Source organism: Schistocerca nitens, chromosome 4 (genome assembly GCF_023898315.1).
Source record: "Schistocerca nitens isolate TAMUIC-IGC-003100 chromosome 4, iqSchNite1.1, whole genome shotgun sequence".
Classification (NCBI taxonomy): Eukaryota; Metazoa; Arthropoda; class Insecta; order Orthoptera; family Acrididae; genus Schistocerca; species Schistocerca nitens.
In genome coordinates, this window is record NC_064617.1 from 172,672,386 (window position 1) to 172,689,866 (window position 17,481).

General features: G+C 42.0%; 1 protein-coding gene across 2 annotated transcripts in view; it reads right to left on the minus strand.

Annotated features, from left to right (window-relative positions):
* The window catches only part of LOC126251353 (phosphoacetylglucosamine mutase), a 103,827-nt gene that overhangs the window by 50,005 nt on the left and 36,341 nt on the right, over positions 1-17,481 (minus strand). For both annotated transcript variants that reach the window (XM_049951723.1, XM_049951724.1), the window contains 2 exons: positions 16,085-16,214; positions 15,894-15,989 (listed from right to left, as the gene is read on the minus strand). In XM_049951723.1, coding sequence (XP_049807680.1) covers positions 15,894-15,989; positions 16,085-16,214 — 226 coding nt within the window. The remainder of the gene's footprint in view (positions 1-15,893; positions 15,990-16,084; positions 16,215-17,481) is intronic.

Genomic DNA, 17,481 nt, shown 5'->3' on the forward strand with positions numbered 1-17,481 from the left:
ACATGTGGATAAATGCAAAACTGTGTGACCCCATTCACATGCAAGGAAGTCAGTTTGTATGTTCTGTCACATGACTTACATAAATTAATGAGCTGCAGGAGATTGGCATCAGTCTGGTTTATATGGCACTTAATATTTTTATTTTCAAGCTGGGGAAAAATGTCCACTTTTCTCGTGTTTGTACTTGATATTTTCTCTGTAACAGATGAATTATAACTGGCAATGACCGACTTCGATGCAAGGTATGAAAAGAATTGTGAATCATGTCATGAAACTGACAGCGCTCATTTCCGAATGGTAATCACTGCTGCTTTTCTTACTCGTAAATTCAAGCTTATCCTCAGAAACAAACCCAGAAGAAGAGTCAGCATGCAGAATAATTATCCGAGAACCTATTCCTATGAGAACTTCAAAATTGCCAGTACCATTGCTCATTTTCAGGCAGATCATCTTGGAATGATTCTAACTGACCCATGTTTCATCCAGATAATATACTGTTGAACTACCTCATTCACTTGTACCATACTGCACCTACGTCACTTCTTTAAACTAAAAACTCTCTTCTTAACATATCTGGAACCAAAGTCTTTTAAAATTCTTTACATTGATGAAGTGCTTAACCACTGAAGCCTGCATAACTGCAACACGTTTTTGTGATTTCGGGCAGTCATCATTCACATGGAGCACTTTAAAACATCATTTTTAAAACCACCTATTTGTGTTACAGGTTCCTTGCAATTTCGATGCTTTCCATGCAACACGAAACCAACTGCTTCTACGGTTCCTACAGATCTGACACTTTAGTTTGCAATTGTCTTTGCAGTTCTCTTGGCAACACCACACGGTTCTGGAGTCCGTTCTAGTGTTTTCATATGTCAACAGTAGGAGACCTGCTTTCAAATTCACATTTAAAAAAGTTATAAATGCAGTAAATAATCTGCCTCATCTGCTTGTGAAGCACTTCAGATTTATTGCCCGACTTTTTTTTTTTTAATCGCACTTAAACAACTACAGATATACATTCACAGCTGTACTGCTGAAAGAAAAAAGAAGAAAACAAACAAAATTGACAGATGAATGAATAATTCAATTGTCACAAAGTACAGCAACAGTGCAGCATGTAGGAGCCAGATTCTTGCTGTCTTGCTGTAACTCGCTGCTAGCTGCTCGCAAAGAGAATGAATATCATTGGCTGTCAGTGGCTAGTGGAGGCGAATGCGCAGAGCAGCTGAAAATTGGGCCGCCTTCTTACATGATGCAAACAACAGTAGGTTTGATGTGGGCGGAGGTACTGATGTCCCACATTACTCCTGCTGATATATAAGGTGCGTTCAAAAAGAAATGAGCCAGAGGCATAATTACAGAAACCAGTACCTGTATGTTAGAAGTATTGACCCTGACTGTTGAGACACTTGTCCCACTGTGACACAAGGTGGTGAACGGCTGTCTCATAAAATTCCCAGGGCTACGATGTTAACCAGTTCCACACGTACAGCTGGACGTCACCATCCACACGACTGTGGGAAAGATTATGCTGACATTCTTTTTTGACCAAGATGGTTCCCTTCTGATTCACTTCCTGCAGCACGGGACACCACTGAATGCCCAGCGCTACTCGCAAACCTTGAACACCCTTCGCCAAGCGATCAAATCAATCACCAGGCAATCTCACCCATGGGGTCATTCTACTCCGCGACAATGCAAAGCCTCATATGGCCAACAAAGTCATGGCACTTCTGCATAAATTCACATGGGAGGTTCTCAGCCACCCTCCATACAGTCCGGACTTCTCTCCCTGTGATTACACCATTTTTGGTCTCCTTGAAAAAGCTCTGAGGGGCAAACAATTCACCTCGGACGATGATGTCCAGCTGGACGTGCGGAACTGGTTAACATCACAGCACCAGGAATTTTATGAGACAGCCATTCACCGCCTTGTGTCACAGTGGTACAAGTGTCTCAACAGCCAGGGTCAATACTTCTAACATACAGGCACCGGTTTCTGTAATTATGCCTCCGGCTCATTTCTTTTAGAATGCCCCTTATAATTAATCATATACTTTCAAACTGATCACTCTCCCTGTGTCATTTCTTGTATTTTTGCGTGTTAATTCTTGCACCTTTCCAGTGCCACAAGATATTCTCTCACATCCTATGAACCCCCCCCCCCCCACTTTCTCCATTCTATCCCAACTCGCTCCCACTAATTCCACCAACCAGTCACATCTGCTGTCCCCCTTCTTCACATTTATCCACACTCAGACCTGCTACCCACAGTAATATATATTTTCTTACTGGTTATTCTTTACTCTGATTCGTGCGACTTCTCACCAATTTTAGTGAGTTTTCACAATTCGCTGTCATCTACTCCCTCAGATTTCATCTTGTTTCCCCCTTTTGCACCAATTTCATCCTTTTCGTGAATTTTCACACATATTTGTGTGTATTTTTGCGAAATTTTTCGGACGTAGTACTACATTATTTACGTAATTTTGCACATTTTTCCACCACCATGGATCCTTGCTCCTTCCATCTGCATCAATACAGAAAAGTTTCTTTATCCCTAGCCAGATCCCAGTCACACATACTGTTCCTGCATTGTAGCTTGGCTCATGGAATCCCCCCTGATGGCCTTACCATCAAATTACCCATTTCCAGCTGCCACCCCTCCTTCCACAATGACCTCCACCTGTTAAAATTCTGCCAAATCTTAGCTCTCACCAACATAGTCCTGCAAAACCATATCAACCAAGTCCAAACCTCCTTGCAGTACCTTCTCTCCATCCACAAAATTCTCCTGTTATGCAATCCCAAATTCCTCGAACCCATAAAACACATTGTAACTCTTGACCTGCAGGAACTTGAGCAACAAGCACACTGCCACCTCAAACAGCTCTCCATCCTGCTCGCTTCCTACTCCCGCCTTGGAGTACCACTGTCCGCCACCTCTTCAACAACCTGCAAACCTCCCCCACATCCCCTCATAGCTGACAAACCCAATCTCGCACACTTACCCCACCATACAAAACTCCCTCCCACCACCACAGAGAATACAGAATCTAAACAGACCTACAACACAGTCATGAACCTTTCCTCCAGAATCCTTAGCCCCATTCCCAAATTCAATCATGCAGAACTTGTCAAAGACCTCTCCTTCTCCTGGTACCTACAGTGGAAACACTTTTTCGCCACCAACCCTACCAATCAGACTTAACCAAAGACCAATAGTGAACCTTGCCTAACTCACTCCTCCAGCCAACCATGATCCACCCCCACTTCCCCCAAACCACTGCCTGTTAACTTTCCAGAACTTCTTAACCTCAAACCTTGCCTCACCATCATTCCACAAATCCCTCAACATGCAGACTAACCTTACATCTGCAGAAAGAACCAAAGACCACCATCTAAAAACTGATCCTGACCTTATAATCCTACCTGTGGACAAAGGCTCCACCACTGTTGTTTTGACCACGAGGATTACTTGGCAGAAGGACTCCGCCAACTGTCAAATACTTCCAACTACAAACATTGCCACAGTAACCCCATTCCAGTAATCCAGCAGGATCTCCAGTCACTACTCAAATCCTTAGGCCCATCCCAGAACCTCTCCCCAGAGTCCATCTCTCTACTCACTCCTACCACTCCCCGCACTCCTACCTTCTACATGCTTCCTGAAGTCCATAAACCTAACCACCCATGACACTCCATTGTGGCCAGTTACTATGCCCCCACTGAGAGAACCTCTGCTCTCATAAACCAACACCTTCATTCTATTACCTGGAACCTAACCTCATATATAAAAGATACCAACCATTTCTTCCACCGACTCTCCACAGTTCCTGATGCTTTACACACTGTGCCCTGCTCGTCACTATTGATGCCACCTCCCTGTACACTAACAATCCTAATGCCCATGGCCTTACTGCGATTGAACACTACCTGTTCCAATGCTTGATGGATTCCAAATCAACAACCTCCTTACTAGTCCCCATAACCAACTACATCCTACCCATGATTACTTCTCCATTGAAGGCATTACCTACAAAACAAATCTGGGGTACGGCTATGAGCACCCACATGGCACCATCATATGCCAACCTATTCAAGGACCACCTAGATGAATCCTTCCTAAAAACCCAGAATCCTAAACCCCTCACAGGGTTCAGATTCGTTGATGACATCCTTCTATCTGGATCAAAGGTGAGAACACCCTATCCACATTCCTCCAGAACCTCAACAACTTCTCCACCATTTGCTTCACCTGGTCCTACTCAACCCAAAAAGCCACCTACCTAGATGTTGACCTCCACCTCGAAGATAACTACATCAGTACCTCCATCCACATCAAACCTACTAACCACCAGCAAACCGTCCATTTCGTCAGCAGCCACCCATTCCATACCAAGAACTCCCTTCCATACAGCCAAGCCATCCATGGTCGTTGCATCTGCAGTGACGAGCAGTCCCTCTCGAAATATACCAAAGGTCTCACTGAAGCCTTCACTGACCGTAATTATCCTTGTACAAAAACAAATCTCCTGTGCCTCATCTTTCCAGTCCCCCAAAGGCCCGCCATGTGGCCACAGAGGAGCATTCCCCTCATAACTCAGTACCACCCAGGAATGGAGCAACTGAATTACATTCTCTGACAGGATTTCAATTACCTCTCGTCTTGCCCTGAAATGAGAAATGTCCTTCCCACCCCTCCCACAGTGGTATTCCCCCATCCACCGAACCTACTCAATGTACCCGTCCATCCTTACACAGCCCCTGTTCCCAATTCCTTACCTCATGGCTTATATCCCTGTAATAGACCTAGATGCAAGACCTGACCCATACATCCTCCTTCCACCATCTACGCCAGTCCAGTCACAAAACATCACCTATCCCAAGGCAGGGCTACCTGTGAAACCAGTCATGTGGTCTACAAGCTAAGTTGCAACCACTGTGCTGAATTCATTCTATGTACGCATGACAACCAACAAGCTGTCTGCAAGAATGGCTACAAATAAACTGGCCAAGAAACAAGTGGACCACCCTGTTACTGAACACACTGCCAAACAGGATGTCCTTCATTTCAGTGACTGCTTCACAGCCTGTGCCATATGGATCCTTCCCACCAACACCAGCTTTTCCGAATTACGCAGGTGGGAACTTCCCTGCAATACATCCTATGTTCCCGTAACCTTGCTGGCCTCAAGCTTCGTTAGTCATTGTCCTCACCAATCCAGCCCCTTCCCTGTTCCCATTCTAGCACTACACCGCCGTCATTCCACCACAACACCCAGTCTCTTTATTTCTCTCCTTCTCTGCTACTCCCCCACCCCCTCCTTACCTCTCTCCTGCTGACCGCCTAACCTGCAGCACTTCACTGTCCGCCACCCCCACCATACTATCCCTCCCCCTCCCCACCCCAGCCTCCTCCTTACCCCCACCCAGTCACCACTGCCATCATGCACTGGTGCTGCTGCCCACAGTGTGGTTTCAGTTGCCCGAGACTGCAGACGTGTGTGTGAGTTACGTTTGCGTGAGTGTGTGTGAAAGCTTTAATTGTGGAAGTCTCTTTGTTGTGCCTATCTGCGACTCAGCATCTCTGCAATATGGTGAGTAGCAAAGTTCCTTCTCATAATATTGTAACAACAGTGTACTGCTTGACACAGTCATGTCAACTGAATATCTACGCATAGCATTGCAAAGCAATATAAAATACAACAAACACCTAAGGTGGTAGTAGGGAAAGTACATGGTAGGCTTTAGTGAAGTGGGACAATTCTACAAAAGTATAACCCATCTATAAAGGAAAACAAGTATAGAACACAAGAACAACCTGTTCTTGACTATTGTTTCAGTTTTTTGGGATCCCAAATAGGTCAGACCAGAACAACTGAGAGGCAGAGTGCTATGTTTGTTACCGGTAGGTTTGATCAACATGCAATTATTACAGAACTTGTTATACACTATTGAAATAATGTAGTGAATTGACAATTGCAACAACTGCTGAACAATTTTACCTCCACATAAGAACCATGAAGATGCAGTAACGGAAATTAGAGCTTGTATAGAAGCATATAGTCAGTCATTTTTTGCTTGCTCCTTTTGTGCGCAGAACAAGCAAGGGGATCACTAGTGGTGGTACAAGGTACCCTCCAACATGTACCATATGGTGGCTTGTGGAGTATGTACACAGAAGCAGACCCCTGAGATACGGTGTCTACAGGAATTCAATCCATAATGACTTCCATCACCATGCCACGAGCAATCATCCCGCATCAACTCTCCTTGGCACACTCCTCAGATTTGGTGGTAAAATAGGCCAGTGGATAGCCCGTCAAAAACTGAACACATATCAAGCACGAAAACAGAAAAAAGGTGTACTGAAATGTGAAGAGAAGTAGCAAAGTAGAAACCGTAAAGGGCCCACGCTCAAGATGTGCAACATCGAGTCAATTGCTATGACCAGGGTATCATGGTTGTGTCGCAGTGTTAGACTACTGCAAAGCAGGAGATCCACATTCAGATCTCCCTCATGGCCTATTTTTTCCCCCATAAAATTGGCAACTGTCATACAAAACATATGTTATGAAATATGGGTCATATGGTAGGAATGTATTATCGTAAATGTGACAAATAGTGGCAATAAGGCAAGATGCCAAATAGACCTTTCACAGAAATGAAAAACAAACAAACAAATGAATTTGAACTGCCACAACAAAGGAATTCAAGAGTCAAAACTTATAAAATGGAATGCAAGAGTCGTAACATGTGGTACTTGTGTAGAATAAATAGGAGGTACATACGAAACTTCCTGACGGATTAAAACTGTGTGCCGGACTGAGACTGTCCCTTTGCGGGTAAGTGCTCTACCGGCTGAGCTACCCAAACATGACTCATGACCCATCCTCACAGCTTTAATTTTACCAGTACCTCATCTCCTACCTTCCAAACTTCACATAAGCTCTCCTGCGAAATTTGCAGAACAAGCACTCCTGGAAGAAAGGAGGGCAGGTGTCCTGGGTTCGAGTCTTGGTCCAGCACACAGTTTTAATCTGCCAGGAAATTTCATATCAGTGCACATTCCGATGCAGCATGAAAATTTCGTTCTGGAAACATCCACCAGGTTGTGACCAAACCATGTCTCCACAATGTCCTTTCTTCCAGGAGTGCTATTTCTGCAAGTTTTGCAGGACAGCTTCTGTGAAATCTGGAAGGTAGGAGATGAGGTACTGGCGGAATTAAAGCTGTGAGGATGGGCGAGTCATGCTTGAGTAGCTCGGTCAGTAGAGCGCTTGCCTGCAAAGTGTGGGACTCCCAAGTTCGGGTCTCGATCCAGCACACAGTTTTAATGTGCCAGGAAGTTTCATATCAGCACACATTCTGCTGCAGAGGGAAAATTTCATTCAGGAAGTACACATGTCTGGAGGTACTTTCCTTACACCTCACTGTTGCATATCTAGAGCTTCGACTGTTCGCTGTTTCTATTTTGCTTCTTTTTTCACAGTTCAGTACACATTCTTCATGTTTGATCTGTGTTCAGTTTTTGACTGTCTATCCACTTGGACATCTTACCGCTAAGTCTGAGGGGAGGTGCAATGGGAAGGTTCCCTTGTTAGAACTCTGGTCCCCAGAATACCTATGTTGTCAGACAAAGGTAGCTTCACCAAAGAACTCTGCCACTTGCGGCAAATTTTCAAGAAGAACTCTCAAAAGTTGATGATGCCTGCCATCCGAAGCAAATTAAGACCACCTGTTGTAGGACAGATACCAATGAAGAAGCAGTCAGAACCACACACCTCCTATACATCCACATCACTTCCGAGAAGATTTGGAGAGTACTTCAATAGTACAATTTCCAACTAAGAGGTATTCTAAGTTGTGCAAAAGACAGTACAGGGCTCCAGAATTTGGCTGTATACCCTATACTAGACCAAATACAGCATGTTATACGCTGGACAAAGATGTGAAGAATAAAAGTATCACACCTGATTCAAGCTGGTGACTGAATCATCTATCATCAAACACTATACCTCACCAGTGAGCATGGAATGAAATTTGAAGGTACCAGCATATCGTGCAGGCAACAAATGTATGAGTTGGTTTATTAAAAGAGGCAATCAACATTAGAGTGGCAGATAGACATTAACTTAAGTGTGGGATCCAGCATTCAGTTTGCATTGGAAAACACCTCAATGCATACTCACTCACTCACTCACTCTCTACATCTACATCTACATCTACATCCATACTCCGCAAGCCACCTGACGGTGTGTGGCGGAGGGTACCTTGAGTACCTCTATCGGTTCTCCCTTCTATTCAAGTCTCGTATTGTTCATGGAAAGAAGGATTGTCGGCATGCCTCTGTGTGGGCTCTAATCTCTCTGATTTTATCCTCATGGTCTCTTCGCGAGATTTACGTAGCAGGGAGCAATATACTGCTTGACTCCTCGGTGAAGGTATGTTCTCAAAACTTCAACAAAAGCCCGTACCGAGTTACTGAGCGTCTCTCCTGCAGAGTCTTCCACTAGAGTTTATCTATCATCTCCGTAATGCTTTCACGATTACTAAATGATCCTGTAACGAAGCGCGCTGTTCTCCGTTGGATCTTCTCTATCTCTTCTATCAACCCTATCTGTTACCGATCCCACACTTGTGAGCAGTATTCAAGCAGTGGGCAAAAAAGTGTACTGTAACCTACTTCCTTTGTTTTTGGATTGCATTTCTTTAAGGTTCTTCCAATGAATCTCAGTCTGGCATCTGCTTTACCGATGATCAACTTTATACTATCATTCCATTTTAAATCACTCCTAATGCATACTCCCAGATAATTTATGGAATTAACTGCTTCCAGATGCTGATCTGCTATATTGTAGCTAAATGATATGGGATCTTTCTTTCTATGTATTCACAGCACATTACACTTGTCTACATTGAGATTCAATTGCCATTCCCTGCACCATGCGTCAGTTCGCTCCAGATCCTCCTGCATTTCAGTACAATTTTCCATTGTTACAACCTCTCGATATACCACAGCATCATCCACAAAAAGCCTCAGTGAACTTCCGATGTCATCCACAAGGTCATTTATGTATATTGTGAATAGCAACAGTCCTATGACACTCCCCTGTGGCACACCTGAAATCACTCTTACTTTGGAAGACTTCTCTCCATTGAGAATGACATGCCGCGTTCTGTTATCTAGGAACTCTTCAATCCAATCACACAACTGGTCCATATGCTCTTACTTTGTTCATTAAACGACTGTGGGGAACTGTATCGAACGCCTTGCGGAAGTCAAGAAACACGGCATCTACATGGGAACCCGTGTCTATTATGGCCCTTTGAGTTTCGTGGACGAATAGCGCGAGCTGGGTTTCACACGATCGTCTTTTTCGAAACCCATGCTGATTCCTACAGAGTAGATTTCTAGTCTCCAGAAAAGTCATTATACTCGGACATAATATGTGTTCCAAAATTCTACAACTGATCGACGTTAGAGAGATATATATATATTCTGCACATCTGTTCGACGTCCCTTCTTGAAAATGGGGACGACCTGTGTCCTTTTCCAATCCTTTGGAACGCTATGCTCTCTCTCTCTCTCTCTCTCTCTACCCCCCCCCCCGCCACCCCCCCTCGACCCCCTCTCCTTATAGGTAAATGCCTCTTACATTAAGCATTTTACTTATTTAACATGTCACAAAGCATTTATGTTAGATTGAACTTCTGCTGATATATTTATTGGTTGAAAATGGCACTGAGAAAAAAAATCACAGAGGTTTTGCACACCATGTATCATTCCCAGTTTGGTTGCAGTCTAAATAGCAGGCAGCAAAATCTGCACTCAAGGGCTGATATAGATGACTGAGAAAGTTGTCAAAATATTGTGTAAAGAGGAAATTATAACTCGGCAGCAAATCCAAAATTCATCAGTTTTGTTGAAAAAGCCTATAGCAGCATAGGCTTAGAAAAGATTATGACCTGATGTTCATACCCTGATTTCCACACAATAGCCACCAAAAAACAATCCTACGGTTTTGTAAAGTCTGGCAACACAAAGAGATTGAAATGGGATATGAGTCATGGTCGAAATAAGGCATTGTGGCACACTGATATTCATAACAATTACAAAAATGATTTTGCACACCATGACATAAGTTCTTCACTTTTCAGAGTTTGTAAGCTAATCTTACGGCTCCTGATGTCGACAGTAACAATTTTCATGTTAAGCCACATATTTGAAGTGAGAAATTTGTTACTTACTTGGAAAGCAGTCCAGTCTCCTAGACATCACGAGGGCATTTTAACAATGTGCTCCACATCATGAACTTTTGGTGTAATCTGTAGTTCTTTGCTTCATATGTCAAGAAATTGGGGGGGGGGGGGGGGGAGATTCCGGACAGAAACAAGCAGTTAGCATTAACGTACTTGCTCATCTGTGAAGTTGCAAGGCAAAAAATTCAATCATTAATATGTAAGGTGAAGCCATCTTTTCAGTTTATCATCAGCTAGCACACACCAAAAACTTTAAATTCCGCAAAACTTCAATAATATCTCCACTGCCCACTCTTTTACACAAGTGGCTTTCTAATCAATATTGGCTACTCATACCAAATGAGCCTACTGCAGTGACCCTGGTGTATTATGGCTGTCACAAATAGTTTTCTTTGTTTACACGTCAGTGCCAAAATTACCATCTTCCATACAGTTTGGCACCTGAATAGCAAAAGTGTACTTATAAGAGTCCATCCTTCTTTAAAAAGTTGGAATAAAATATCAGCATAAAGAAATGAGCGATTATGACAGAGAACAGGGCAAAAAGGTTCTGACTTTTCACATAAATTATTTATTACTTTCACAGTTATGAACTCTAATAATGAGCAACACAAAAGAACACTACAGTACAACTCACACCTTCTGCATGAACATAGATTCTCCATAAACACAAAAAAACTCCATTGCCAAACAATGGACAATCAGGATGGAATAATGACAATATTACGAAAATGACAGTTGCTATTCACTGCATAGCAGACATGTTGAGTTGCAAGTTGCAGACAGGCACAACAAAAAGACTGGGATGGGGAGGGGGAGCAATATCAGGGTAGGGGTGAGGGACAGTAAAGTGCTGCTTGTGGGAGCATACAGGGACGAAGTGGGGAGAGGGTAGGACAGCTAGGTGCATTTGGGAGGTTAGACAGAGGACGGAGGGGGAGGGGGGCGGGGGTTGTCAAGGCAGTGGAAAAAGGAGAGAAGTAAAAAGTCTGTGGATGCATTGGTGGAGTGGAGGGCTGTGTAGTGCTGGTGTGGGAACTAGGAAGGGGATAGGTGGATAAGGGGCAATGACTAATGTAGGTTGAGGCCAGTAGGGTTATGGAACATAGGATACATTGTAGGGAGAGTTCCCACCTGCGCAGTTCAGAGAGGCTGGGTAGGATCTAGATGCAATGGGATGTGAAGCAGTCATTGAAATGAATTTTGTGTTGGGCAGTATGCTCAGCAACTGGGTGTCCAGCTGATTCTCAGCCACAGTTTTTCAGTGCCCATTCATGTGGGTAGAAAGCTTGTCGATTGTCATGACCAAGCAAAATGCAGACAAATGGTTGCAGCTAAATTTGTAGATCATATGACTGGTTTCACAGGTAGTTCTGACTATGATGGGATAGGTAGTGCTTGTGACTGGATTAGAGTAGGTTATCATGGGAGGATGTATGGGACAGGTCTTGCATCTGTGTCTATTACAGGGACATAAGCCAAGAGGTAAGCTGCACTTTACCGTAATCCACCCTATCCTGATATCCCTCCCTCTCCCCACCCCGACCTCCTCCTTATCCCCACCATTCAGTTTGCTTCTCTCATCACGTGCTGCTGCTCACAGTCTGGCCTTGGCAGCCCGTGACTGTGTGTGTGTGTGTGTGTGTGTGTGTGTGTGTGTGTGTGTGTGTGTTGTCTGAGCCTGGTGAAGGCCTGTTTGGCCAAAAGCTTTGTCTGACAGTCTTTTTGTTGTGCCTATCTGCAACTCAGCATCTACACTATATGGTGAATAGCAACTATCCTTTTCACAATATTATCAAAAACTACACTGTGATTTTCATCTTCTCCGCTGCATCATTTGTCTCATCTGTAGGAAAAGCATTAAATCATCCATTTAAATCCCATATTAATAACCAAAGCAAAATAAATTATGGATGGTCTTATTTTCTCATTATTGAAACAATTTTCATTAACAATGTTTTTCACCTGTTGATGTACTTATTTATGCACAGTGTAGATTTTTCCTTGTCCAGGTTCTGAAAAATCTACAGCCCAGTCAACAAAGACCAAAAATGGCAAAATACGCAAGAAACAGATCATGTAGTTACAAATTTTTGCTAAGGAGTAGGAGGAAGTGCCATGGATAACATACTAAAAATTCTGATCAATGCAGAGTGAGCATGAAAGGGGGGCCATTTAAAGGTCACTTTTTAGGCTTTTTTTTTAATAATTTGGAAACCGTGTCTCACAGTGAAAATGTCTCCCAGAACAAACATTAATTTTTCTACAAAAAAGCCCTATTCTCTCTAGGATTAATAGTTCACACATTGCAGGGGATGAAAAAATAGAATTTTAATGATATAAACGTAATGTTAATTGTTGTATGAAGTGGGTTAAGAAAAAAATATTAAATGTGTGCACACATTTGAGTATAGTAGAATAGTATTAAGAGTTAAATTGTGTTCTGGGAATATGGTGGGCTGGAGGATGAGGGGTGAGGGGTGCGGGGAGACACATAATGGAAGGTAGGTCACTGAATTGTGATCACGCATTTTCCTCCTTCATAGGTCAGCAAACTGAGGACCGAGCAGGCGAGCCCCACGCCTACCCCACTAAAGCACAACAAGCAACTACAGGGTGTACCTCAAAGTCATGCTGACCCTTCCACAGCACACCTTGTAGAGTCACTGGCAATGCAGTGTGCAGGCATGCGTGGGAGGTTGTGCATTTTTCACAGTGTATTAACACTACATGGAATACAGTTATGAGTTACTAATAACATTAACGCAAGAAACGCATATTGACCAATTCTACATAAATCTCTGTAGACATTGCTAGAAACAAAATTGATTCTCAGTCATTCTGTATGGCAGCCTGTTCCAGAAAAGGCAACTTTCCCTACCAAGAGTGCTGCTCACTTTTCAGTTTATAGACAAACTATAACTCCCCATCATTTCTTGTCCAATTTCCTTATGTGAGTAGACAAAATAACTTCATGAAGTAATTTTCAGTTTACCAAGTGAGTACTTACTTGCAGTTGTTAAGTGATCTTTTATGTAAAACACATGCCTACAAACAATTGCCGAGATGTGTTTAATTTGTAAGTGACCTCTGTACTGTTGATTAGAAAGAGACTGAACTGGTAAATCTGGCACCTTGTTACTGTCATTGACAGCATATTGTGGAGCCATGTAATTGTGTTGTAATCAATTGGTGGCAAATTAATGAATGACCAGGAAAATACTGCACTTTCATCACAACTAACTGTGTTACTGGTAGAGGGAATAAATCTATACTATTCACGAATCGCTGGCACTTGTACAGTAAGCTGCACTGAGATGAGCCACTTACCACACATACCCAGTAAGTCTTGCAAGGTGGGTGTGAATATGCCAAATGGAATGGAACCGATTATGTTCAAGTCTAAAACAGCAATCAGCTGTAATGCTCTGCTTGACTTATGCTGCAGTATCTGAAATTCAATCACACCTAGGTGACCTACTTCTGTTGCAAAGGATGTAGCAGAAGGAAATAATTTCGGCCTCTGGGCCTTTCCAGACATAGGGAGAGGTGAGGCTAGGGTGACACATTTGATACCTCTCACACTTTGAAAAGTATTTCACCCATTGAAAGTTGAGACAATTAAATCGAAATTCTCAAATACATACGGACAGCGTGTTACACTTGGGGGGCAGACGCTTCTGTGTGGTGGACAGTCGACAGCTCCAGCTATTGAGCTTTTATGCATAAAAACTCACTTAACAACTGCAAGTAAGCACTCACTCAATAAAGTGAAAATAACTCCACGGTATGAACGGGATCTCATTGAAGCTGTTTTTCTACTCACATAAGAGACCTGGACAAGAAATTATGGGGTGGGAGGGGGGTAGTGGGGAGGGGGTAGAGGGGGGGTGTTTGTCTGTAAACTGAATAGCTAACAGCACTTGTGGTGGAGTACAGTTGTCTTTCACAAAAGAATGCTGCAGCTGCCATACAGGATGACTAAGAATCAATTTCTACTGTTGCAATGTATAACGGCATATGGAGATTTACAGTAAACCTGTTCACCTCCATTTACCGAATTAGTTATTATTAGTAACTCATGTATGTAATCCATGTAGTGTTAACACACTTTGTGGAAAATAAACATCACTGGGTTGTCCTCACACTGCATCGCCATTGTTCATAAGGCGTGCTGTGGAAGGGTCAGCATAACATCGTGAGTGAAACACCCTGTATTTGCTTCTTGTGACGTAGTGGGGTAGAGAAGGCAGGGACTAACCTGCTCATTCTTTAGTTTGCAGAGGGACATGCATAGCCACAATCCGATGACATGAAATCCTCATTTAGCATAGCTATGGCAAGAAGCAGAAAATATATTACAGAAACAAAAAGCAGTAAAAACAGTTTCAATCACTTACATCACTGCAGCATTAAAAAAAAAAGAAAATTTAGAGAGATGTGAGGAGTGGAGTACATTAATAAAGCTTAGTCTAATGGCTATGAGATGTTTATGAAAGGGCTAGATGGGAATTATAGGTTCATTTTTTGTGACAGGTACTCTGAGGTGGGACTAAGACAGGAGCAAGACAGCTTCACAAGATGCTGTTGGCAATGTTGTTCCAGCTGTTGGATGGCAAAATCTCTGCCAAAAATATGGTGTGCTAGAAATTTCTGTCACAGAGTAAAACAATTTTGCAAAAAGTGCAGAGATAGTTACATACTTATGGTCTGAGTTTTGATAGTGTGATTATGTTGGACCAGTTACTGAAGCGAGAAACTCATGGAATCAGAAAAGGTGGAGATCCTAATGAATGAATGGTTGATGGCCAGAAATATTGATTTTAATGGAAAGTTCTTTAGGAAGTACTTCAAGTATGGAACAATTTCAGTAAAGGTGTATGGAGCTGTATTCTCACCAGGATGAAGCCAAGTTTTCTGAAATGTCAGAAGTAGAATGTGTAGCTGAGACAACTTTTCAAGAATACTGCTTGCAAACCTTACCACTACAACTGAATTCTGGAAATCTAACATGACCTCCAGCAATCTAAAAAATAATGTCACTCTGGCTGCTTGTGTGCAGCTCTCTCTCTCTCTCTCTCTCTCTCTCTCTCTCTCTGTGCGTGTGTGTGTGTGTGTGTGTGTGTGAGAGAGAGAGAGAGAGAGAGAGAGAGAGAGAGAGAGAGAGAGAGAGAGAGAATGAATAATTAAACTAGAAACCGTGGAGACTCAAAAAACCAGCAATGTCTCTGTGCTGTTACATGTTTCTTTGCATCAAAAATCCATCAGCTACACGTTAGAAGTTGACTTGCTTCTTATTGTTTAAATACTTCTTGTAATTGGAATTGCAGCTGTCTTATAAATTGATATATTTGCACAATGTAATTTGTTGCTAAATTACAAACATATTTTACAAAAGCACAAATTTAAAAACAGAGATATTTAACAACACTGTGGACACTATGGTGCTTAAGTATTGTATGACAACAAAGATTGTCAGTTATGAATGCTGTTGGCTATTTGTCAACAGCTTTCTAACATATGGTAACAGACAGCTAGGCAGCACTGAGAGAGAGTAAAGATATGTGCATAGTATTTCCAACATTCTCTATATTGGTTCACGGTTTTTTTTTTTATTTTTTTACCTGGTATCCATTCCGATGAAAACAGAAGCAGCTGCATCAGAATTTATCTTCTCATTTTTCACTATCTCCAAAAGACATTCTTCTAAATTATCATCACTGAAACATAGGGAATGCACCTTATTTATGTTTACTTTGGTGAATGCTAAGAAAAAGAACAAAATTCTGGAAGATTGAACAAACATTGATTTTACCTAACATTGGCAAGGTCTGTAGCAATTTTTTCCCAGTGCTGAACAAGCATTTCTCCAAGAGGATCAACAATTTTCACACCATTGTCTTCCTCTGGATTATGTGAAGCTGTCACCATTGCACCAATGGTTGCTATTAAACAGAAAAAAATATACTTCATACGAGTATCTGAGTGTTTCCTAAGCAAAATAGGCATATTCAAACTAAAATGAATTTTCATCCTTAAGAGAAAATTTGTTGATAAAAACAAACAAACTGGAAACTCAAATCATGACAGAATCAAATATTCTCTGTAACGGCACCTATTAGAATAAGTATTTTAGTGTGAAAGCACCTTTTATAATTTTTTAATTATTAAAGATGAATTTGCTACAGTGAAAATAAAGAAATTAATATGAATTTCTTCAAAAAAGAATATTCACACATCACTATCCAATAATCTTCATATCAACTGTAACATGGAGCAGATGATGCTAGGTAACATCTCAGAGACAGAAATGCAAGTCTAATCTCTCTCTTTTCTGGTATCATTCACATTTTCCTGAACAGCACATGACAGGCATTTTTCTGTCCTAAAATTAGCAATTATAATGGCACTGTGTCTACATTTGTGAAATATGTGCAACACCTCGCAACAGAATGAACCAAGGGATTTGGTCTGTGTGTGTCACACAGACCATTAACCAAATAAAAAATTATTCTATAAGATTTCAGGATTGCAGCCAAATACCTTTGATTTCTTGTCACAATGTATCAGCTACAACCAGGTAGCTGTCTTTGTATCAGTTTTAAAATTGGAGATTCCTTGTATAGACTGATAAAAACTGGCAGGTTGTGCATGGGCAAAGATTTGTGCTGCTTTACTGCCATTTGTTAAATTTAGGGCCCTCTGTTCACTATATAACAGGCAGTCAAATGAAAACAGGACGGATGGATAACAAGTAAGCAAACTGCTTATTATTTCAAAAGTAATTGTGGTAATCATTAATACATTTATCCCTCTGTGAGACAGGATGGTCAATGCCTTCACGCAAAAATGTTTGTGGTGGCCTACAGAACCATGATTGTACCTAGGTGTGCACTTCCTTGTCTGAAGCAAACTGATGGTCACAAACTTATTTCTTCAGGACACCAAAAACATGGAAATCGTATAGGGATGGATGGGTACTGTATGGAGAGTGTGTAAGTGCTTCCCAGCAAAACTTCAGTAGTATAGCTGAAACATCCTTGACAACATGCTGGTGGGCATAATCCTGCAACAGAATGATGCCATCGATCAACATTCTTGGGTGTTTGATGGTGCACTTCAATTTTTGAAGGTGTACACATACCACAGTATGTTCATTGTGGTGCTATATTCCAGAAAATCAATGAGCTGCGGGCCATTGCAGTCAAAGCA